The following is a 24,054-nucleotide window of genomic DNA, read 5'->3' on the forward strand; positions in this document are numbered from 1 at the left end:
CCTCCCCTCACCCTCCCAGAAATTAGGGGGAGAACACTCAGTTGATCAGAGTTGGGGTGCACTGTAGGCCCTGCAAAGTGACGTTTATGTCAGTGGCCACACCATGCGCCTGTGTCCAAGTCTTGTCTGCTCAGGCCCTACATCTGACAGACCGGATGTCACACTAATCTCGAGCAAAAGCATCAGGTGGCAGCAACTCTCTGATACTTGATACCCAAGAAATTCCTGCCGAAACACGTGCTCCCTCTGTTCATCCTATTGTAGTGCTCAACTGTCGGGCCTACATGTGCAGTCAGTTGCGGTCGGACCAAAACGCAAACGAAGCAGCATTTACGTGGCAAACCAAACCACTGCAGAATACCGATGCGTGCAAGAACCTCTTCCAAATGCCTGACTGAGAGTTGATTCAGCCATGGGCTCTAAGCTGCCATCCATGCTGGAGAGAAAGGATCTCACAACAGGAAAATCAATTATATCGCATAGAATATACTGTTTATTGATAACATTCAATTCACAAGGACTGGGTTTCACTTTTATTTGGTGGGAAAAGCTCACATCTATCAACTACATCTAATTACACAGTTACACTGCTGCAGATTGAAGGTGTCGCCTTATTGGAAATTTTTCATGAGTGTGCTCACCTTGACATGCAGGGATCGACTGACCTAGTGCACAGTGCCACCACGAGAGGACGTCTCCCCCCCCCCCCCCGCCCCCTCGCCGTCTCCCTCTTCCCTCCCAGCAAAAATTGGTAAGAAAAAGACTAACTCTGTGCTAGAGAGGGAGGATCTCATGACATGAAATTCAAATCAAAGTCAATAATACAAGGGTTATTGGGAAAGTAAGGAACGATCGACCTCGAAATGGAAACCACAATGAATATCCGATGAAGTTTTGCACAGGTGTGTTGGGTAGTGTCTCTAGTATGCCCGTCGATCGCATTTTAGTTCTGAGCACACAGGGAGCACACAAAGATACCTAGAACAATAGTGTCTCCCGCCAAGTACGTGGGCCTGCTGAGAAATTTCGCCTGAAGCTATGCAACCAGCATTAAATAACTGACCTGCGTTTTCTTCTTCAAGACAATTCTCAGCCGCATTCTGCAGGGGCAATGAAGATGCTCCTGCATCGTTTTCAGTTGGAAATGTTTCATTACCCACAATGCAGCCCATAATTGTCTACTTATGAGTTTCATCTCTGCACACATGAACCGCTAGCTACCAAGACAACCTTTTGGAACAGACAACGAGTTGTAGTCCAGCGTAGAGAATTGGTGGAATGCACTGGCGGTTGCCTTCTATAACGAGTGTATTGGAAAGCTGGTACAACTCTACGACAAACGTCTAAGTCGGATCGGCGACTATGGAGATAAGTAGCTGGAAGTTGTAGCTAACTGTTGCAAATAAAACAGTTTTGATTTTCACTGTGGTTTCCATTTCGCGACCTATCGTCCCTTACTTTCCGAAAAGCCCTCGTATACTGATACACATTCTTTATTTAATCAGTTTACGGGAGACAGGGTTATCCCATTTGGGTAGGCGTCATATCTGCACCCTCCCAACCTTGCTCCCCATGATATAATAACTGTAATCACCAGGAAATGGAATGAAGTGCGGTATACTAGCCACCGTTGGGGTCTCCCTCGTGTGTGTCTACCGTCAGGGACCGCCACAAAGGTCAAAACAGCCCAATGTCATAATTACAGATCACGTTACTAAATACCACTGACCATAGACCGCATATCGGCCTCCTTCGATCTCACGGTCCCCATACAACGCATCAAGTGGTGCCATTCTGTTGATCGGCAAATTCCAGACTCGCTTCCTGTCTCTGTCTGCCTCAAGAGGGCGCTCCTTGGTTGTCTGTGTAAACCAACGTCTCCAAACACGATTATGGAGGTTTTCATTTCTTCTCAGAATACTGTATTCCTATTGGCTAATGCTGGAGACAAAGAGAAAGCTGACACAATTTCGATATCAAAAATGGAGTGAAATAATTCATTTGCACTACCCTGTCAAATTAATTGTTTAACAATTTACGAGAGTCAAATAGATCGCTTAAAACACTCACTTCTACCTTAGGATAATCCTTCTTCATAATAAAACATATTTTCAACGTTTGAGCGCAAACATTGTGCAAATCAAGTAATGAAATTTTCGCTACAAATAGATTGTAGCGCTAAATATATCTGCGGTCCTGCACGCACCGACGTTTGAGATCATGAACACCGTCCTCCACCGCAACGTTTCCACTAAACATATATGGTGAAAAAAAATCCTGAGGATCACACAAACTCGCAACCACGAAGTGCGACGTCCGCCGACTGGATGGTAGCCCCATCCGCGCTGGCTGGGAGAGAGAGACCCACACCTGCGCCGGCCATGCCAGCCAGTACCTAATGCATGAGTGCATGCAATACAGCTATGGGAAACAATAAATAGATCATTCGGAAATCTGACGTCACGATTGGGTTTTTAAACGTACTATAGACTTCGTAAATTGATTTTCTCTCCTGAAGGAGGAAAGAAGGTTGTACTGCGTGAAAGAACAGGGACAATACCAAATACCACTGTAAGAAAGAGTCCATTGTGATGTATTGAGAAACACTAAGCACGACTCACTTGAACCACAATCCAAATTGTAGCAATAAGCTCTCACGGCTAGATGTCAGAGATCTCCTCAGTTGGGAATAGGATGTCGAGGGTTTTTCAAGCACTACACAATTTCTAAATTGGTTCTCTCCGCTACATTCAGAAGGAGGAGGAGGTTGTTCTACAGCAATATAGGATAGGGACAATGGCAAATACTACGGCAAGACAGAGTCCACTGCGATGTATTGATAAGTACTAAACATGACACACTCAAACCACGAACCAATCAATAGCAGTAGTAGTTGTAATGGCTAGATGTTGGAGATCGCTATCAGTCGGAAATTTGGCATCGCGACTAGATTTTTAAAGCACTATAGATTTCCTAAATAGGTTCTCTCCACTACATTCCGAAGAAGGAGGGCTCTACTGCGTGACAGGATGGAGACAAAAGCAAATATCACTGCAAGACAGAGTCCACTGCAATGTATTGAGGAGTGCCAAACACAACACACTTAAACCACGACCAGTCCGTAGCAGTAGCTCCTGTGGACAGATGTTAGAGATCACTGAAACACTTGTACATCCCGCGCACTCACCTCCCAGACATCCAAAAACAGCGATCCATCCATTCGTACACCATCAGCGCCGAAGTTTAGGGCCCGAGGAAACTACAGCCGCGGCCACAGCCGCATCATGGATGTGCGTATATGCAGGACAACACAAAGGATGGGGCCCCTCCACGCCCACGCCAACGTGGTGACCAAACCAAAAGTTCTACTGTCACCTCCGTAAACATGTTAGTTTTTGAATCAGGCGTCACAGGATGCGGGCTGTGATGTTATCCATGCGTCTGGGTAAGACTACTCATTAACATGGTCCTTCAGGAGATAGAAGTGGTCGAAAACGATCGAAGGGTAGCGGTTGTAAGGGCAGAGGAAAAAAAAGTGCCAAGGCCAGCGCCAAGGGAAAAAAACCTCTGCGACAGTAGGACGGGTAGTAAGGGCAGTAGCGGCTTGCTAGCTGCGACAGAGCATGCAAGGTGAGGTAAGGTTAGCGTGAAGTATCGTGCATCGTTACCTATGTGCTGCGTGTTCGTTAGCTGGGTCAGTCCGGGTGCTGCGGCTGGGCTTGCTTGTAGTCTCCTGGGCCGGCCGCAGTGGCTTCCTCCCTGTAACATAAGAGTTCGGCGCGGCAACTCATGCGTTGCTGTTAGGCCCTCTGCTGCGCCTTGTCATCGGTGACTTGGTGCACCTTCATCAGGCTGGTGCAGAACGGCAGCGATCGGCTACCGTTCAGCGTCCTCCTCTACTGCGCGCCGCAGCCCTTCCGTAATGTAGCTTCCACGAGCTCCGCTTGTTCGGAGAGCTGCGCCAGTTCAGCGTCGGAGGAAGTATTACCGTTCGCTCGCGCTTGTGCGATAAAGGCTGCCCTTTTGGCTTCTCGATCCCTTGCGGGGACCGCTCCTGCAGCAGTCGGCGTTGCCACCGGTTCAGCTGGGGCGGCGGTTTTCTTCTTTGCACCTTACACCTGCGGTGCTGCTGGGGCAACCGCTGGGACAGGAGCGCGAACGTCCTTCTGCGAGGTCGCAGGAGTGTTCGCAGGTACTACTGCGCTGGGGCCTTGGGCAAAGACTGCTCGCAGTTGCCCCAAGGCCTCTTCCTTCTCTGCAGCCATGGCGGCTGCGAAGGCAGCCCCCTCTGCCGCAATGACGGCTTTGAGGGCTGCAGTGGCCTCCTTCACGGCGGTGCCGAGTTCGAGGTCACATATCTTCTCGGGAGCGCGGGCTGCGTCCTGGCTGCCCGTTTCCGAACGGTCGTCCCTGCCCCTGGCAGGTGGAGCTGCTGCTGCGCCGTCCCTCTGCTGCGCCGGGCTGTTCTGCACCCTACGCCGTTTCCGACGTCGTCTTCGCTTCTGCCGCTGCGTCGGTACGGCCGCGGCCGCATCGCCGCCCCCGGCACGGCTGCGGCTTGAGAAAGCTGCGCAACCGCGCCAACTGGCGACGTGCGGGCCGCCACACCGGACACAAGTCGGCAGAACGTTGCTGCCGCGGTCGCAGGCGCGGCTGTCGTGTTCGTCTGAGCACTTGACGCACCGCGCCGCGTTGCGGCAATACTTCGCAACATGGCCCTCGCCCTGGCACCTGAAGCACTGGGGCTGGGGGTCCAAGGCGGTCGGGAGAGCCTCTGTCGTCACCGGAAAGCCCAGCAGCTTCCGCAAGTCGAAGATGTCGCTCCCGCCGTCGACCATTTGCACGGTCACGGCATAGAGCGGCGCCCTCTTCCTGTTGGTCCGGTTGTGCAACCTTGCGGTTGCATTACCAAACCCGGCTCGCAGCAGCCCTTCCCGGACCGCTGCCTCATCACAGCACCAATGTAGCCCCCTGAGGAGTGCCTTGGTCGTCTTCATCCTTCCTACGGAAGGTGCCATATCACGCGCCGGCGGTGCGTCGACGATGTGGTCGGCCACTGCGACCTTGATCGCCCTGTGGTCGGCCACGTTTGCAGCACGAACGCAGATCAGCGAGTCTGTATCGACAGACTCGTAGACCACTTCGTTCCGAGCGTAATTCGTAATGGTGTCGAACAGCGCTGTCCACCCGCCTTTGCACTTGACGTACAAAGGGGGGACAGGCCGCGACTCGTCTTCTCGGGAGTTCCTTGCATGGTCGGCAGACTCTGTGAGTTGCACAACCGAAGGACCCTTCGTAGCGGCAGGTTTCCTCTGCGCACCCTTCTTTCCCATGCTGCGAGGCGCGGAACACGACAGGAGTGCGCCACCCCCGGCCGTGGAGGGCACCCGGAGATGATTCAAGTGGTAGGAACACAGATGTTATCAATACGTCCAGCGAAAACATCCATCATTTTGATTCTTCTCTCACGCAACACACACTCATCCGCCTCTGTCGCGCTCACCCAGCACACTGGTCACTTCGCCAGCCCTTGCTGCCATGGACAAGATCAGACAGGTCGGCACATTCTTTGCACCTGGCCCAGACTGTGCTAATCTGTTACTTCCGGTTCCTAATTCATTGTGACCACCAATGCAGCCAGGCATGGTGCACTGCAAAACAAGCAGCTGCAGTTTGGACGTATACATTAGTCCTAAACAATTCCACCCCGACATAGACCCACCAGTTTCAAAAATCTACTTTACCCAGTCTGAGGCAGTGATGGTGTTGAAAATACACCTCGAATTTCTCACGCGAAATGTAGATTTCTCCCTTTTATAAGAGGTATTTTCGCAAATAGAAGAAATCGAACCATATTCACGTTTTCACGTCGCTAAAGTATCAGTACTTGCGAAAATCCTGTACAGGACTATGGCATAGACTATATTCCCCCTAAGTATTCTCTCATCAGGTAGAAAAATATCTTTTCCTATCTGTCGTGTCCTGTATCACAGGACAAGAATATTAGAATCATTTTCGGCTCATGATGTACTGCTAAGATCTACCACTGTCACAGGACGCCTCCTTACTTTCGGACTTTCTTTTAAGGTAAAAGCATAGGGAAGTTGTAAATATAAGATTTATACTACGTGTCACTTTATAAATTGGGTAATACATCTGATTGTATTACAATGGTGTCTCTCCCTGAGTAGGTGAGAGATTCGAACATTAAAAGGTATCGTCGCAACCAAAAAAAGCGTCAGGTCAAGGATCATATCCGCGGTGCCCTACACATCACCTCCACCCGACAGGTGGCATGTCACTAGTATCAAATTGATAGGCTAATTAATGAAATTGATTATCAGAGGCACTTTGTTTGGCGACTAATTTTTCTTTTTCAGTAGTCGGATTACACTCATCAGGTAGCTGAAATGGGAATCTATGGAGGGAAGACGTTCTTTTCGAGGAACACTATTGAGAACCGAAATTTGAAACTCACCACAAAAGGATTCCACCAACGGCAACATACATTTCGCAAGGACCGCACTATTAAAAACACGGTCACAACCACTACGTTAACGTCGACCTGTATAAAAAGTGGTCTTGGTTCTACAGACACATACAAGAGTCACTGATAGCATTACGCTTTCTGGCAGAAATGCTGTCTGGGATTTGGAATCAAGCCTGTCTATTCAACCACCCACCTGTGTTGGATTCTACGGAGATGTCTTTCAATGATTACAACCACCAGTGAACCATAATCGTGCCACTCTCATATCTCGAAACAAGTCACTTTTTTGAAACCTATCCGCTGCAGTAAAACTCCAACATGGTTTTTAGGCAGCCCCTATGCATCTTGTAAATGTTCCTCAGTCTCTTCCCCGTCCTCCCTGCAGCTTTGTGCATGTGATCATTCCAATTTAAGTCGGAAATGAGCACAGGTCAGACAGTGGTATATCTACCACATTCTGCATCCTGTGTAGGAACAGGTTGAGCTAAGTCAATGTGACAGGACCATGGTTTGATCATTCGGTGGAAATGGGAATATGTTGTCATAGTTTCGCCAAAAGTGTACGATATGTGACGCCAACACCAAACGAAGCTTTCTCCTGCAACACGAGGTAGTGACAGAAAGAGACAGTATGGGAACTGGAAGAAGAACGAGGGTTTTGCTACTGCATGGTCGTGCGTCTCCAAATCTCATACAGCTACTGCAGCCCAAAGAAGATCTGTACCCCGCAGGGTGCATTCACGTCTGTCACTTAAACATTCTATCGTTGTTATTTTGTACCATCCAACAGAGAATAGAAAACTGAGACTTATAAAATTCCGCTAACGTCATCTGGTAGAGAACTCGATAAGATTTTAGCACGCCCCTGTCTTCCAATATACATATCGAAAACAAATACCGTCTGCATGCTGGCATCGAGTACATATGATGACCCCCTTTAAATGTACAGGTATTGATCCACTCAGTGATCGAAGTCACCTGCACAGACCAGTGTAAAGTGTCATTGCCTGTACCATAGGAGGACCAAATGCCACAGACTGTCAGTCACAAGAGAGAGAGCCTGTGTTGGTGTTTGATACATTATTTTTTTCTGCAGTTACACGTCCAAGCAGCATATGACATAGCTTTATACACTGCCAAACATTTTATTTTTTCCACCACAGCCTCAAGGTCTGTGTCAGGTTCTGAACCGACATAAACACGTTTCAACCCTCAACCCATTGGCTCTGACCGAAAGCTGGACATCACATCTGCCACAACACACAACACACACACACACACAGAGAGAGAGAGAGAGAGAGAGAGAGAGAGAGAGAGAGAGAGAGAGAGGATGATTTTAAGTAAAAGACAGTCACAACATTTCAAAACTGGAGGACTTTTGCGGCATTGTGGGGTGTTTGCAAACAGCTGTCTAAAGATGACTGACAACCTCTCCATTTAAATTCATCTTTCACAATGACGAGATAGCAGATGGCTTGGTGCTATGTTTCGATTGATCCCTCATACTGAAGTCATGTACCCAATGACTGTTTCAGTGCTAGCCATCCCCAGAAGGTGTTGCCCCTCTGCCAAAACTCTTTCTTCATCTCAAACATGTGATGTCAGTCAATCATTATGTGATAATCAACAGCATAAAGCGGACAGATGGGATGGAAAGGACACCATCGATGTACTGTAATAAGCATTTTACCAGTTTTTCGGTAATTTGAATACCAACCTGTGATGCTGCAACATCGTTCTCAATTTATGTATCATCGCTAAACCGCCCCTGCACTACATTGCAAGTATCATATACTAGATTGCGATGTAGATTGATGACTGTGCAGTACATCCATTCATTGTTAACTCCCGAACATATCAACCAAATTGTACCAGACAGCAATCTACATATTTTCTAGACCTCAATCATAGTGCGTAATTTACAGCTGTGATCGCCCTTCCTTCACTATACAGATAGGACTCACAGAGCATTCTCGCATTCTTGGGATAATCACCGATTTAATTTTCAGATGACCAGAAGTAGACTGCTACATTCCACATCTCATGAAGGAGCAGAGCGAGCCAAACCCATAACCCATGTCCTGCAGCAATCTTACTCACGGCACCCATCCAAGTGCACATGCCGAGCAGGATAGCATCCCTTATTGATGTGTAGTACATATGAAAGTGTTGTGACGACATAACAGATGGTTATGCAGAAGAAACGTGTGGTTTATATATGATGGAGATCCAGATGGATGTAGTTTGAGGCATTTCATGTAAATCTATTGTGCTATCAATCCAGAAGTATTGTTCTAGTATCTGGGGTCAGTACCAAGTAGGTATTCGCAAGAGAGAACATAAACATATGCATTCCAAGGCTACACAGTTTTGTACTTAAAACGTGATATAACGTTAGAGCTGTGCGGCTTCTGACCAGTTAGTCATGTGGAATGCATTGCTGTTAAGACTCCAATGAAAGAAATATATCCCCAGCACTCTATTTTTGCTATCGAAATTGCATCAGCTTTCCTTTTGTCTCCAGCATTAACCAATAGGAATACAGCATTCTGAAGAGAGATGAAAACCTCCATCTTTGTGTTTGGAGATGTTGGTTTACACAGACAAACAGGGAGTGGCCTCTTGAGAGAGAGAGACAGGAAGTGAGTATGGAAGTTGTTGATCAACAGAATATCACTACTTGATGCTTTGTTTGGGGGCCTTGAGATAGAATGAGGCCGCTATCCAGTCTGTGGTCGGTGGTATTTAGTAAAGTGATCTGTAATTAGGACACTGGGCTGCTTTGCCCTTTGTGGTGGTGCCCTAACGATAAACACATACAAGAGACCCCCCAGCAGTGGCTACTATACTGCACTTCATTCGATTCCCTGGTTATTACATTTATTATGTCATGTGGAGGGAGGGTGGGGATGTACAGTCTACCCAAAAGGGGGAACCCTGTCTCCCACAAACTGATGAAATAAAGACGTTATATGTTATTGATTTTGATTTCAATTTCGTGTAGTGATAACCTTCTTCTCCAGCACAGAGTGAGTCTTTTTTCTACCAATTTGTTCTGGGATGGGTGGGGAGGGAGGGGTGAGGGGTAGGGTGTGGTACATCCTCTGGTGATGGCACTGTGCATGAGCTCAGTCGATCCCTGCATGTCAAGCTGAGTGCACTCATGAAAAATTTTCAGTAAGACGACACCTCCAATCCGCAGTAGTGTAATTATGTAACTAGGACATGTACTTGATGGATGTAGGCTTTTCCCGCCAAATAAAAGTGAGATCCAGTCCCTGCTAGTTGAAGTTTATAAATGAACAATATATCCTACGCTATATAATTGAATTTCCTGCCTCTTCAGCACAGAAGGCATCTAGAACCCATGGCTCAATTCAGTCTCAATCAGGCACTTGCCTTGGAAGGAGTTCTTGTGTGCATCGGTATTCCACAGAGGTTTACTTGGTAAATGCTGCTTTGTTTGCTGTTTGGTCTGATCACGACCTCTGGCATGTGCAGGACTGGCAGTTGGGCACTACAGGAAGAGGCAGAGGGCACATGTTTTGACAGGAATTTGTCAGGTATCAGGTATGAAAGGGCTGCTGCCAACGGATGCTGTTATTCAGGGATCAGCGTGACATCCAGTCGGTCAGCTGCGAGGCCCAAGCAGACACATCTTGGACACCGGCCCATGGTGCAGCTGCTGATGGACATGTCTCTTTATGGGATGCCGGGTGCACCCAAACTCCCGGATGCCTGCATGGATGACATGAACCAGCGCTGAGTGTGGGGCAATGGAAGGTGTGTGCTTTGCGATCAAAAGACTTTTATCAGTGTGATTAAGTGTGATGACTGTTTCATAAGAGTATTCCTTACACGATGAGGATATAAAAGCATCACAATTGTTTAAATATGCTGTATTTCACCTTATATCCCGTAATTTTTTTAAATAAACCATATTCCACAGATTTTCTAAATTGTTTAAACACTATTCCGTATGTTGCAATTTTCCCTCCAAAAGACCAATCAACTGAGTCTTTTTCCAGTCAATTTCCGGATGAGGGAGGGGAGGGGGAAGACAGGGGTGTTTCTCAGAGATCGAGGTTAAATAATTTATTGATTTAATTAATTAGACAATCAAATTGAGATCAAAAGTGTGCTTGTATCGGCGAGAGAAGTTCCCTGAGGGATGGAGGAGGATGTGGAGGGGAAGGAGGAGGGGCAGTTGGTTGGGTGGAGGGACAATGGGTTAAGGATCTGTCAATCAAAAGAGAACAATTGGTTTGCCCCTGAATGTATGCTTTCCTCTAAATGTAGTCAACCTGCACTAACAAACTGCACTGGTACCCACTCTGTCCCCCAACTCACAGTGTCAGTATTGCTCTTGATGACCCCTGATATTGGCTGGGTGCGATTTCTCGTAACACACTTAAATGTACTGGTCCATTTAACGCTTCCAGGGACAATTGCATCTGCTGACAAACCATTTTCGTTGTGACGCCGAAGACGAGTTTAAGAGCAGCTATGACCAAAAATCGAAACACAGTCTTACGCATATGCACGTCCATCAGCATATCCCTAATGACACCAAGAATATAATTATAATTTTTCCAAACGCTGGTTGTAGGAGACACGTATTATGTTTCTACATCATTTATTACATTTTTGTAAATGTAAATGGTGGATCCACGCCTGCGTGTAACTCATCCTACTATATTGCTCAAGCGTGTGGGACCCTTACGAAACACGATCACAAGAGATACTGAACGTATATAGAGGAGTGCAGCATGAATGGTCGCAGGTTTATTTGACACGTGGAATAGTGTCACAGAGATGCTAAATAATCTGAACTGCAGATACTAGAAGATTGTCGCAAACGAACCCGAAAGCATCACCTTACAAAGTTTCGAGAAAAGACTTTAAATGAAGACAACAGTAATAAACTAGAACCACCTACGTAATGCCCACGAAGGGATGGTCACGATCCCTACAGGATAAGTTCAGGTTAATTACAACGCGCATAGAGGTATTTAAAAAGTCTTTATTCCTACGCTCCATACGTGAATGAAACGGATATAAGACCTCGTAGCTGTACAATGGGGAGTATCCTCTGGCACGCACTTCACAGCAGTTTGCAAAATATGGATGTATGAACGTAGATTGTAGCAGATGTGTATGTTGTTTGATTATTATGAGAGTCAGTCGGGCGGTGAAAAGCAATAGCCCCGAAATCGAACACAAATTTTTAGCGAATGTAAATTTTAATACGTTCGCGCTGTCCATCTTTGTTCCGCCGTATTTCATAACAGTTCCTGACCATTTTAGCACTAATCTGTGCTATTTGAAATATCCACTTTTTAAGGAAGAGAGAGAATAAGGAAATATTCGCAGTGGGCTTACGGAGGTCTATAAAAATTAGTGCGCCTTAAAAGAGCTATAAATCTCCATATTATCATCAACATCCCTTCACAGAACTTTATAAGTGTAAAAAAAGGTCACAGTAAATTTTCTTTCTAAGTGTCAACCAGAGAATTTTGCGGGGAAACGAAAACCCGCCTTCTCACAGTCAGTACACAATCTATGTTAGACTGTGGTCAGTATGTTACTCGTCCTGACATCTAGTAGTCCCATTCTCGTACTAGAGCGTGTTTATGTCGTAAAATGTTATCGCGTGGTAGTGTTTACAGTGAAAGTATTGTTTACAGAATTGAGTACAGTAATAGGTGCGCTAGAATTTAACAAGCGGAAAATATTTACTTTAGTACGTGTAATAAATAAATACATAATTGGTCAGGTGAGTAATTCTAGTTGAAAGAACAGACAGTGAGTAGATATAACCTGTCATATTAAAGAGACAGATCTGTAAATTTCAGAAACTATCTAACACTGTCTATTAACACCTTCCAAAGCGTCTCAGGAACAACTAATAAAATTTACAACTTAATTACTGTTATCTAAGAAAAGTACATGTAACAAGGTAACATTATCTCCTATTGTGAACTTCATGTTATATAGGAACAAAGTTTGCTGCAGGAACTCGGGCCAAATTTGAAGGCAATAGGATAGACACAGTTATTCGTAATACCCGCAGACTGCAAGCTAATTCCATGTACTTTACACGTTAAACCATAACACACCATCAAAGTAAACAACAGTAAATTTAGCGAGGATACTACGAGTCACGTTTAGGTTTCAGTAGTTCTACAGCCAAATCCGTATAGCAAAAATTAAAGTATAGCACTCTCTTGGAGTGCGCATATGGAGCCTACTCATTCTTACATCGTTACACTATTAAATAATGTTGGTGGCAGCTGGAGTATATGAGATAATTTTGGTTACAATGGTTAAGCTTTAAAACCATTGCATTTTATTTACAAAACTGAATTATAACACCTTACCCATACACTGTGTTGAAATATGTAGCTTCAAGTAAATGTCACATGTAAAAGTTTAACCAGATTTGTTTATTTTCATGTTAACAATTTGTTGTGGAAAGGGCAGGGAAGAAGGCATGTATGAAAATTCTGTGATGTCAGTTGCCAGTCATAATCTAGTAATGTTTTCATTGTGCTACTATGCTCAGTATCAGAAATTTATTTTTTCAAAGATAATTTTTTGATGAGATTTGTCAGATTAATGCAAGAAAGACATAGCTCATGTTTACAGACATATGAACTTGGCTTTTTTTTTTTTAAAAGGAACCATCTTGGCAGCTTAAAGTGATTTAGGAAAAAACGTAAAACAGCATAGCCAGGCAGAGCATGAGCCTGTATCGTGAATCTGAGGTCCTTGTCTTACCGGATTTGCAAAAAAATTTATACTTCTATGTATCTACATGAAATTGCTGTGTTTCACTTTCAATGTAAACAGTATGTCATATAAGTATTTCAAAATTTCTTATTTTTTTCTCTTTTTTTATTTACAGACATATAAAACATAGATTACTTCAAGTTTGGAAATGTCATCATGTCCATTAACACACATGTTGGCAGTATTGAAAAATCTAAATTGACAGACACAAAAAAGCAATAACTACTACTTTGTGATAATCAGGGGGGGGGGGGGGGGGGGGAGTGGTATTAGTGTATGGAAATATGAGATGCACCTTCTGCCTTTTACTTCATGTTGGTTCGGAGTGTATGTACAAAGATGTCAATGTACCGAGTAGTCGTGCAAGTGTAGTACTTCTGATACATTTTATGACCATTTGTTTACACACACACACACACACACACACACACACACACACACACACACACACACACACACACACACGAAGTCTATATCCATATTTGCTTTCCCTCGATTTTTTATTTATTTTGCTCTCTTCACTGCATCTGCAACTTTCTCGGTTCTTCCATTTTTGCTGTTTTTGAATTTCCCCATGCTTAAAACATGCATGCACGTACAGATGTATTATTTTAAGTGTGCCGCATTATGGAGACAGCACTGCTATAAGAACTTTACAAAGCTTACCTTCTTTTTCCTCCTAATAAGATGATTAGTATTGTTCTGCCTTGAAGATGATAATAATAATAAGAGACACTTTTTCTTAAATTTGCATTTATTTTTGACTTTTAGAGAGGGAATGTAGTTCTGTCCCATTAAGTTTAGATGATGTAATTATAAATTGTATAACAAACATGAAGTTTTTGGGGATGAATATTTCTCAGTTAACATGGAATTTAGGCAAAAAGATACTGGCAGGAAGGATGTCAACAGAATTTTTTGCTCTTAGGGTTCTAGCACCAGTTTATAACAGCCAGTGTCTTGTAGTCACATATTGTTTCTATTTACACCCTGTTCTTAGCTATGGGATTTTTTTCTGGAGATCGAAGGCACAAAACACTGACACAACTTTTAAATTGCAGAAAAAAAGACTGCTCATTGCAAAGAACTGTTTAAGAAACTGGATATTGTTGCAGCACCTAGTGAATGCATCTACCAATCTGTTGTGCAGATCAGAAAAGACATTACTTAGTATTTAACTAGTAGATCTATACATAATCACAGAACAAGAGCCAGTTTGGACTTACAGTTAACAAGGGGGAGGGGAAAAAACCCTCAGAACAGCATTTGCTACCAGAGAATAAAATTGCATCTAGAATTAATTGCCCAATGAGCTGAAGAAGATTACTAAAATACATGTCTTTGAAAAAAGCTTCTGAAACATTCATCATAAGTAATACATACTACACAGTCAAATATTACTTAGAGGATTCAGAATAATGTTTAATCATGAAAGGATATAAGTAGAACACCCTTGTCACATTGCAATACTGTAGTGCCAAGATCTATAATACATTGTAGCAATGTCTTCTCATTCTCCTAAGTTCAACATCTCAGCACAGGGGAGTGCTGGCTCAGTCTTCCAGACAGACTGAAAGGAGGACGTGGAGATGTGTGTTACTCATGGTAGTACGTTTATGGTCCTGGAGCCAGTTTTTCAAAATGGACTGAAGGGAATGCAAGGGCATAGCAGCATTTTCATGGTTCTGGAGTCGCCAGCAGTTGTCCATAGTGTGTGCAGTGACAGTGTGTGTATTGTATGTGAACAAAATAACATAATACAATAAGGAGAAACCGAATGAGGCAGTCAGTTTTTAAGTTGCTGACCTACCATTTGGGCAGATGAGATGGAATTTTGTCTATGTCCTGCTGTCCTAATTTAGGTTTCCCATGTTGTACCTAATTTATTTCAGGAAAATGCAGGGATGGTTCCTTCATCAAGGCCAGGCCCCACCACATGTCCTATTCTCATAAAGCATTCTTGTGTATTCTATATATTTGCAACCTTTTTTTTTTTCATGGTATTATGACGACAAACCCGATATCATTATAAGGTGATCCGCGGGCGAATAAATGAAATGAGAGTATGTATTGTGTTGATGGAATGTAACAATATAAAACAGCATGCTCAGCCAGGATGATAACCCAGATATCTGCATTTTAGATCAATTCCTTGAACAATTTAACAGCACTGTCTCAAAAAGACAGGTATTGGTCTGAAATCCCAGAAGTTGTATTTTTATTGGTATATATCTTGCAGATAATTCATTTATTTCATATATGTGAAAGGTATGATAATAGTGATATGCAGAGTCTCATCCTAAAAGCTACATTTTATTATTATTTAGTATCCATTATAAATGTATGTTCCAGTCAGGCAAACTGGTGAAGGTGCATTCATCCTGTACCTGCCAGTTCAGGTCAAACGTCAGCAGCCATCAAACTGCAACAGTTCCTGCAGTGGATATGTCCCGTAGAAAGGTTACTACTTATGGGAGGGTGGCCTATCAAAGATTACCTGGGAATGACACCGTTGATTTCATTGATGCACAGGTATTTGATTTTTCGAGCCAGGAGGAATATTTGATACAAGTCATTGACTGTGACCTAGATGTAATGTTAATGGTTCTTTGACTCCACCTTTTGGTTTGTTTATTCACATTTTTTTTTGTTAGTTGGCTGAGCCAATAAATGTGAAACTAAAAAAAAGGAAAATGGTTGTGATGATAGATCAATATGTAGATTAGCCCCTTTGGAGAAGTTGCCACTGATATCACAATCCAGTTACCATGTTGTTTATGGCACTTATCGCATGTTTTCTATGTCACTAGTCGAAGGTGACGACTCATATCAAATATTCCTCTTATCCAATTTTTCTTATGTGTTTGGTATATCTGGGCAGTTTCATCTCAAATCATACAGGTCAAGAGTGAATGTGTGACATCACTATTTCAAAGTTTGCTGTTAAAAATGTAGGCTATGTTGAAGTTCTACATGACACATCTCCAAAACTACAATGTTTTGATTTTTTAAAACACTACAGACCTCTCAAAATGAGAGTATTTGTGAAAATGTCATGAAAGGGAAAAAAAAAAATTGTAGCAAAGAAACGAAAAGTGATATAAATCTGAATTTATTTTCAATAAAAACTTTTTTCCCATTATTGTGAGACATGATCAATTTATACACACTTCTGAGCTTCCCTTTTTTTTTTTTTTTTTTTTTTTTTTTTTGGGGGGGGGGAGGGGGGGGAATAAACTATGAAAATTTGTAAATTTCAAAATTATGTTTTTAAAAAAGTTGACTGTCTTCATAAGTGATAAAGTGGAAGGACTGCTAACTGTCAGCTATGACACAAATGCATTAAATTCTTAAACTGTGAAAATATTTTTTACATAAAGATGAAAGAATGTGATTTTTTTGTTATTCAGAAATGATTTTATTTAAAACCCCCATCCTAAATGTTCTAAAAATTTCATGGTACATTAGTTGGTCATTGCACTTAGGGAATGTACAATCACAGTAGGCAATATTTGTTTAGACAAAATGTGAGAAATTTTTCTGGTCGGCCTAGCTCTACTCTCAAGCTGAAAATAAAAAATACACACATCAGAAAAAGTTTTGAATCACATTGGTTCTGAGAGTTCCTGAACCTATACATAAAATTGGAATAGAGATCAACATAAACACCATTTCCACCCTTTTTAGTGCTCATGAAACCCACACATTGCATGTTGTACCACCGTACAGTGAGGTGGTGGTCCAGATTGCTGTACATACCGGTACCTCTAATAGCAAGTAGCACGTCCTCTTGCATTGATGCATGCCTATATTCGTTGTGGCATACTATCCACAAGTTCATCAAGGCACTGTTGGTCCAGATTGTCCCACTCCTCAATGTCGATTAGGCATAGATCCCTCAGAGTAGTTGGTGGGTCATGTCTTCCATAAACAGCCATTTTCAGTCTATCCCAGGCACAATCGATAGGGTTCACGTCTGGAGAATATGCTGGCCACTCTAGTCAAGCAATGTCGTTATCCTGAAGGAAGTCATTCACAAGATGTGTAAATTTACCCCACATAATGTCATCCCAAAACAGCAGGGAACGGCCACCTTGCTGCACTCGATGGACAGTGTGTCTAAGGCATTCAGCCCGACAGTGTTGCCTCCAAACACATCTCCGACGATTGTCTGGTTGAAGGCATATGTGGCACTCATAGGTGAAGGGGACATGATGCCAATCCTGAGCGGTCCATTCGGCATGTTGTTGGGCCCATCTGTACTGCGCTGCATGGTGTTGTGGTTGCAAAGATGGACCTCACCATGGATATCAGGAGTGAAGTTGCGCATCATGCAGCCTATTGCAGACAGTTTGAGTCGTAAGACAGCGTCCTGTGGCTGCATTGCTGTCATGGTTCCTCCGAGCCATAATCCGTAGGTAGTGGTCATCCACTGCAGTAGTAACCAGGCCTGAGTGAGGCATGTCATCAACAGTTCCTGTTTCTCTGTATCTATGTCCGAACAACATCGCTTTGGTTCACTCCGAGATTCCTGGACACTTCCCTTGTTGAGAGCCCTCCCTGGCACAAAGTAACAATGCGGACGTGATCTCTGAATCCTCCCGATATGATGGTGAGCCTGACCTCAGTAACAAATTTAGCTGGCTCAACTGTATTTTTCATCAACTCTCCTCCCTCCCACAATGCATAGGTTACATCATTGTCTGTACCCTTATGGTGTAACGCTTCAACAGTCATCACTTCAGCACCAGGGCACATTAGACACTCCTGCAACTGACATTTATCTTGTGGTTCTTGACATATACACAGAAGCATCAAGTCCATCTCTGTGTACTTCTTTCCTGTGACACTGCTTACAGTGAAACAAAAAAGTTTCAAATTAGTGTAGTAAATACCTGTGCATACGTCTTTCACTGACTTGCATTTTACTCAATTTGGTCGTAAGGACTAGAATTTTGTGAGACGAATGTTTAAATCGGGGTTCTCCTTTTTCATTAGGAGATATGCTCTCCTTCTCTCCTTATTGATCTTGTCATATATGTTTTTACTTTTTAACTTTTTCAGCGTTTTCACTGACAGAGATAATATCAGCATGGTTAGGACTTTGCCTGCTGCAATCTTTGTCATCACTTAGGTAATATTTCTGAGCAACAGTAAGTGTGTCATCTTACAATGAATGCCCACTGTAAGAAACTGGGCATGCCCAAATACCTTTCTCATTAACTCTTCAGGCTTTCCCGGCGAGATCTTGGCATGTGGAATGATCGGGTCTACTGCCGGATGTTTGTGTCACTCTGGCACAATATTTCGGCCACGTAACTCGTTGCCTTCTTCAGGTGCTACCTGAGACTGCTGTATTGGAGGATCTTGTCCAATATTTATGCCCGCCGGGTGTTGGGTGCCCTGCGGGCATAAATACTGGACAAGATCCTCCAATATGGCAGTCTCAGGTAGCACCTGAAGAAGGCAACGAGTTACGTGGCCAAAATATTGTGCCAGAGTGACACAAAACATCCGGCAGTAGACCCGATTGTTCCACATGACCTTTCTCATTCTTTATTCTATGAGCTTCTGAAATCAAATAATGTGAGGAAGTGGATACAAATTTGTTTATGTGCTGCTCAGAGTAGCTACGTGGTATCAGTATCAGTAACTGTACCTTTTCAGTATAGGTGGCTGCTGAGATAGCAGTATTAAGGTTTTGAAACCACACATCACATTTTGTATATATCTTCAGGTTCTGCGCCAAGTGCATCTACATTTTACATTTCACAAAGTTTTGAAGATGTTGCATGTGTAAAACTTGTTTCAATGTCTTCCACGTTTCTTTTTACATACTGTTATCTTCTTGTGCTTCTTACCTTTCCTGGACATTTTAAGGAGAGATACTGTAGGAGCTACAGCAGAAATACTAACATTCAACACATCAACAATTCCACACCCAGAAATATAAACACCTGCACAGTCTTCTTCAGTTTCACATTCAGGTGATGGTGATCATTCAGGTTGGTTGTGATTGGATTTCTTCTTGTAGTGAGTGCAGCAATTTTTGCACAATGGATATGATACTAATACCAATATATTTCAGTAATACCGCTGACAGATTTCCAACAACTGTGAAGTGCTTCTCACTTTTCTTGAACACCACCTTCATGTGTCTTTTTTCATAGCCCGCACACCTCACTCTTTCACTACTGTATTTCCTCACTGCCGTTGCATCCAACAAAATGTTTAAATCAAACACAAAACTCGATGCAGAGTGGTTTATGTGCAAGTTCTCACTCGTGTGTTATAAATACATAATGCTGATAGCCGGAACAAAGAAGATCCTGTTTATAGTTACATCAGTAGTATTTCGTAATATGACAGAAAAGGTAGCATTCTGTGATATTTCCAAATTAAAAAAAAAAGTAAGTGGAAAATTAACTTGAAACTTCATATTTTCGTCTTAAATTTGTAAGTGAAAGGATGCCCATAAGTTTGTGGGTGTCAACTAAATTTCAACACACTAAGAGAGAGCTTTAACACAAAACATATGCCAGGTCTCCAGTACTTTTGCTTTATTAGTTATATATTTTTTGTTCTATACTGCTTTAAGAGTTATTTACAAAAGATACATTTTTCACAAGGGGCCGTACTATTTACAAAAATTAAGATAAAAAGAAAATACTTTGTTTCTTAATACTTATGATATAGAGGTCTAATAAGTATTTTTTTTTTTTTCCCTCAGAGAAATTCGTGACCACAAATTGACATCACTTATATGATTTGAGATGAAATCATCCACTTTATTGTTTTACATGCTCAGCATGTCGTTCGGAGCTGAACTGATTACATAATCAATAAAATAGTCCATATAGCAATAAATTATTTATTTTTAATTCCAGTAACCAGTTTGGGTCTGTATGGCTATCTTCAGACGAAAGTCTGTAGATGGCATGAGAAGCCAATTCATGGAGCTACTGTGTTGCAAAGATATGCCTGTTACACACTGCTGAATTTTGTTTGTAACTTGTAATAAGAACTTAATCAGAACACTAGAGGAAGAAAATAAGTGGGGGTGGAGGGCAGGTGTGTATGTGTGTGTGTGTGTGTGTGTGTGTGTGTTCCTCCCTTCACATTCTTACATTGGATGGATAGAATGTTGCCTTGTAATCAATCAGTTATGCTCAGTACATGGAAGAATTTAATTCTTTCATAATTGAGGAACTTTCTCTTGATGCACATGTGAACATTGTAGGCTGTGATTAAGAAGTATCAAGTGGTATCACAAGGAAAACTAGTAATATGAGGAAATATAAAATGAGGGATATTTCTTCGTAGTTATTGTATAACCACCTCCAGGTAGAACAGCATACATGGCTGTCATCATCATCATCTTCAGTCTGAAGACTGGATAGTTGCAGCTCTCCACCCAAGCTACTCTATCCTGTGCAAGCCTCATCATCTCTGTATAACTAGTGTAACCTGCATCCATTTGAATCTGCGTACTGTATTCGTCTCTTTATCTCCCTATACAATCCCCCCTCCCCCTTACTTCCTTAGAAAACTAAATTGATGTTTCATTGGTTTGAATGGGTCCTCTCAACCGACCTCTTATTTCATACAAGTTGTGCCACAAGATTTGTTTCTCCTCAATTCTCTTCATTACCTTCTCATTAATTACAAAACCTACCCATCTAATATTCAGCATTCTTCTGTAGTACCACATCTCAAAGGCTTCTATTCTCTCCTGATCTGAACAGCTTATCATTCACTTTCACTTCACATGGGCCTACACTGCAGGCAAATACGAGCACATTCAGAAAGTAAGTGTACTAGATATATATATCTTCTTACAAAAATTGTATTACAAGGATATTGTTGCTACATTTGTTGACTTTTTTCACACAATTGCCACCCCATGATGAGCCTTGGCAAAGGCTTCTTTATGCCCTCCTTGAAGAACTCTGTCTCTAGCTCCTTCCCCCACTCCGAATCTCTGTCTGCATCAGCTCATCGGTTGAAAATTTAATTCCACTCATATGTCTTCAGGGTGGTGGAATAATGATAGTCTGCATCATGTGTCAAGTCAGGGGAATATGGGGGAGGGGGGGGGGAGGAAGTAGTTTGGAGGGGAGAAGGGAGGATGAGTTCAAAACATCTCAATCAAATGAGCGAAGAAGCACCTCGATGGCTACGGCTGTATGAGGACGGGCTTTGTTGTGCAATGAACACACTTCTCTCTCATTAGCATTTCCCAGCTTTTGTATTGAATGCCTCTTGTGAGTTCCTTGGGCTCTTACAATATCGTTTTGTATTGATGGTCTCCCACGAGACAGAATTTCAACCAAAATGATGCCTTTCCATTCCCCAAACACTAAGGCAATGATTTTTTTGGCCCGAAAACATGGTTGTGAATTTTTTGGCAGATGGGGAATTACTGTGGTGCCACTATGAAGACTATGTTTTTGCCTCAGGGGTCTAATGATGCACTCACATTTCATATCCAGCCACAGTAGAGCTCAGAAAATTCTCTCCTTCCAGTTCAAGATGCTCAAGAAACCTGTAGGCGCTATTGACCAGATATCTCTTGGACTGCTCTGTCACCTGTATCGGAAGCCATATTGTGCACAATTTCCGGTAGCCCAGCATTTCTGAGAGAGTATTGTGTAAGAGAGCTCTGGAGAGTTGTGGAAACAAAGCAGAAATTTCATCCGCAGTCAGCCAGCTGTATTCACAAAGAGTTTCCTCAATTTTTTTTACCAGCTCATTGGTCAAAATGGAAGGTCTTCCATTCCACTGTTCATCATGAACATTTCTTCTGCCTCCACTAATCTCCCTACACCACTTAAACATACTTGTTCTGTCCATAACACCTTCACTGTAAACCATTTAGATTCATGAAAAAATTTTTGTATGTGTTATTCCTTCCATGAGTAGGAAGTGGATCACAGCACTTGGCTTGCACTTGTCAGTATTTATTACTGACAGCTTTCATGCAGCTGGATTCTACAACATGAGGTTGCATACTATCATGTTCCTGCAATGCTCTCTCTGGTGAGGAGATCCCTTAGAGCTTTATAACAGTTGTTCAGTTTTTGTAAAAGTTGTATATAATCTGTTGCTCCTTTTGTTTTACCTCTGCTTCCATCAGAATTTCAGAGTGTCTTCCAGTTAACATTGTCAAAAGTTTCCTCTAATCAACATATGCTGTAAATGTTGGTTTACCTTTCTGTAACTTAAGTTCTAAGAGAAGTATCATTTCATTAGTTAAATTCAATATCTTCTGTGATATCCAAGGATTACTACTAGACCTTGTCTTTTTATCAATTTTATCCTCTGCTGCCTTCACTATTTCATCTCTCAAAGTTATCCGTTCTTCTTATACTATGTTCTTTTCCCTATTTCAATTATTTGTTCCTCATGCTCTTTTTGAAACACTCAGAACATTTGGTTCTTCTTGCAGTTTCTCCGGTTTTAATCTACAGTTCATAAACAATGAATTGTGATTAGAGTTCACATCTGCCCATGGAAATGTTTTATGGTTGTGAAATCTCCATTTTACCACTGTGTAATAAGTCCGACACCTTCCAGTTTCTCTAGGTCTGTGCCACGTATACAGCCTTCTTTCATGATTCATAAACCAAGGATTCGAAATGATTAAATCATGCTCTGTGCAAAATTCTACCAGATGGCTTCCTCTTTCATTCCTTTCCCCCAGTCAGTATTATCCTACTATTTTTCCTCTCCCATAACTATTAGAATAATTTCTTTTGTTTGATCATTCATTATTCCATTTTCTTCATCATCTGTGCAGGTAGTTGGTGTATAAAATTGCACTACTGTGGTGGGGGTTGGTTTCATGCCTGTCTTGGCTATGATAATGCGTTCACTATGCTTTTCGTACTAGCTGACATACAATTCTATTTTGCTTTGTATTACCTCGATTTTATTTTGTATTTATAACCCTGTACTCACCTGTCCAGGAGTCCACTGTCAGTTAATGTTATTACCATCATTTTTCCAAAATTAAATTCTCTACAACTTCTGTTGAAAACTTTGTGCAGTTGTCTGGAATTTAAAAAACAAGTTGGGCCAAGTAGTTAAAAAATTAAAATTTTTACTAAATTACGTCTTTGCTTTTCTGGGTGTTCTGGAAAACTACTGCAGATACATGTCGGGACATGTTTTATTAGATTCACCATATCAATAACAACAAAATAAATGGAAATCGTGCTTTACTCTAACCTTGTACAGTTTTGCAATGGCTTCATATTAGCGAAGATGCTAAATTTCAGGTGAAATCTTTTATTAGCTATAACTCCGTAACTAAACATTTGCAGACCTATGTTTATGTGAACTTTTTTCTTTAGTTTTATTTGTAGAATAAGATATTAAAATATTTGCATATCTTCATGAATCACCCTGTATATTTCACATCATTTTGTACCAGTAACAGTCTTTGGGAGTGAACTGCGACATTACCTCTCAAAGACTGCTGATATGACCAACATAATATTGAACATACTGATGTTCATCCACCTTGACCCATGACATCATAAAAATAGTGGACATAATCATTCATTGAAATACAATATGCATAAAATACATAACAAGAATTGTACTTATTCACATATGATCACATGTGTTGCCTTTACCAACTCACAACCAAACTGTCCTCTTTTTACCCTTCCCAAGACCTTGGTCTGTGCCGCAGATCAGTGTACCATCAAAACGTACATACCAAAAACAGTATAGAAGTAAAATAAATATTGTAAGAGTGCTCTCTC

At 42.2% G+C, this 24,054-nt stretch overlaps 1 protein-coding gene across 1 annotated transcript in view; it reads left to right on the plus strand.

The window, feature by feature from the left end:
* Positions 1-12,071: 12,071 nt before the first annotated feature.
* Positions 12,072-24,054, plus strand: part of LOC126423699 (uncharacterized) — a 44,624-nt gene continuing 32,641 nt past the window's right edge. Inside the window, exons 1-2 of the mRNA XM_050087252.1 lie at positions 12,072-12,266; positions 15,635-15,814. Of these exons, the coding sequence (XP_049943209.1) occupies positions 12,072-12,266; positions 15,635-15,814 (375 nt within the window). The remainder of the gene's footprint in view (positions 12,267-15,634; positions 15,815-24,054) is intronic.

Source organism: Schistocerca serialis, chromosome 1 (genome assembly GCF_023864345.2).
Source record: "Schistocerca serialis cubense isolate TAMUIC-IGC-003099 chromosome 1, iqSchSeri2.2, whole genome shotgun sequence".
NCBI lineage: Eukaryota > Metazoa > Arthropoda > Insecta > Orthoptera > Acrididae > Schistocerca > Schistocerca serialis.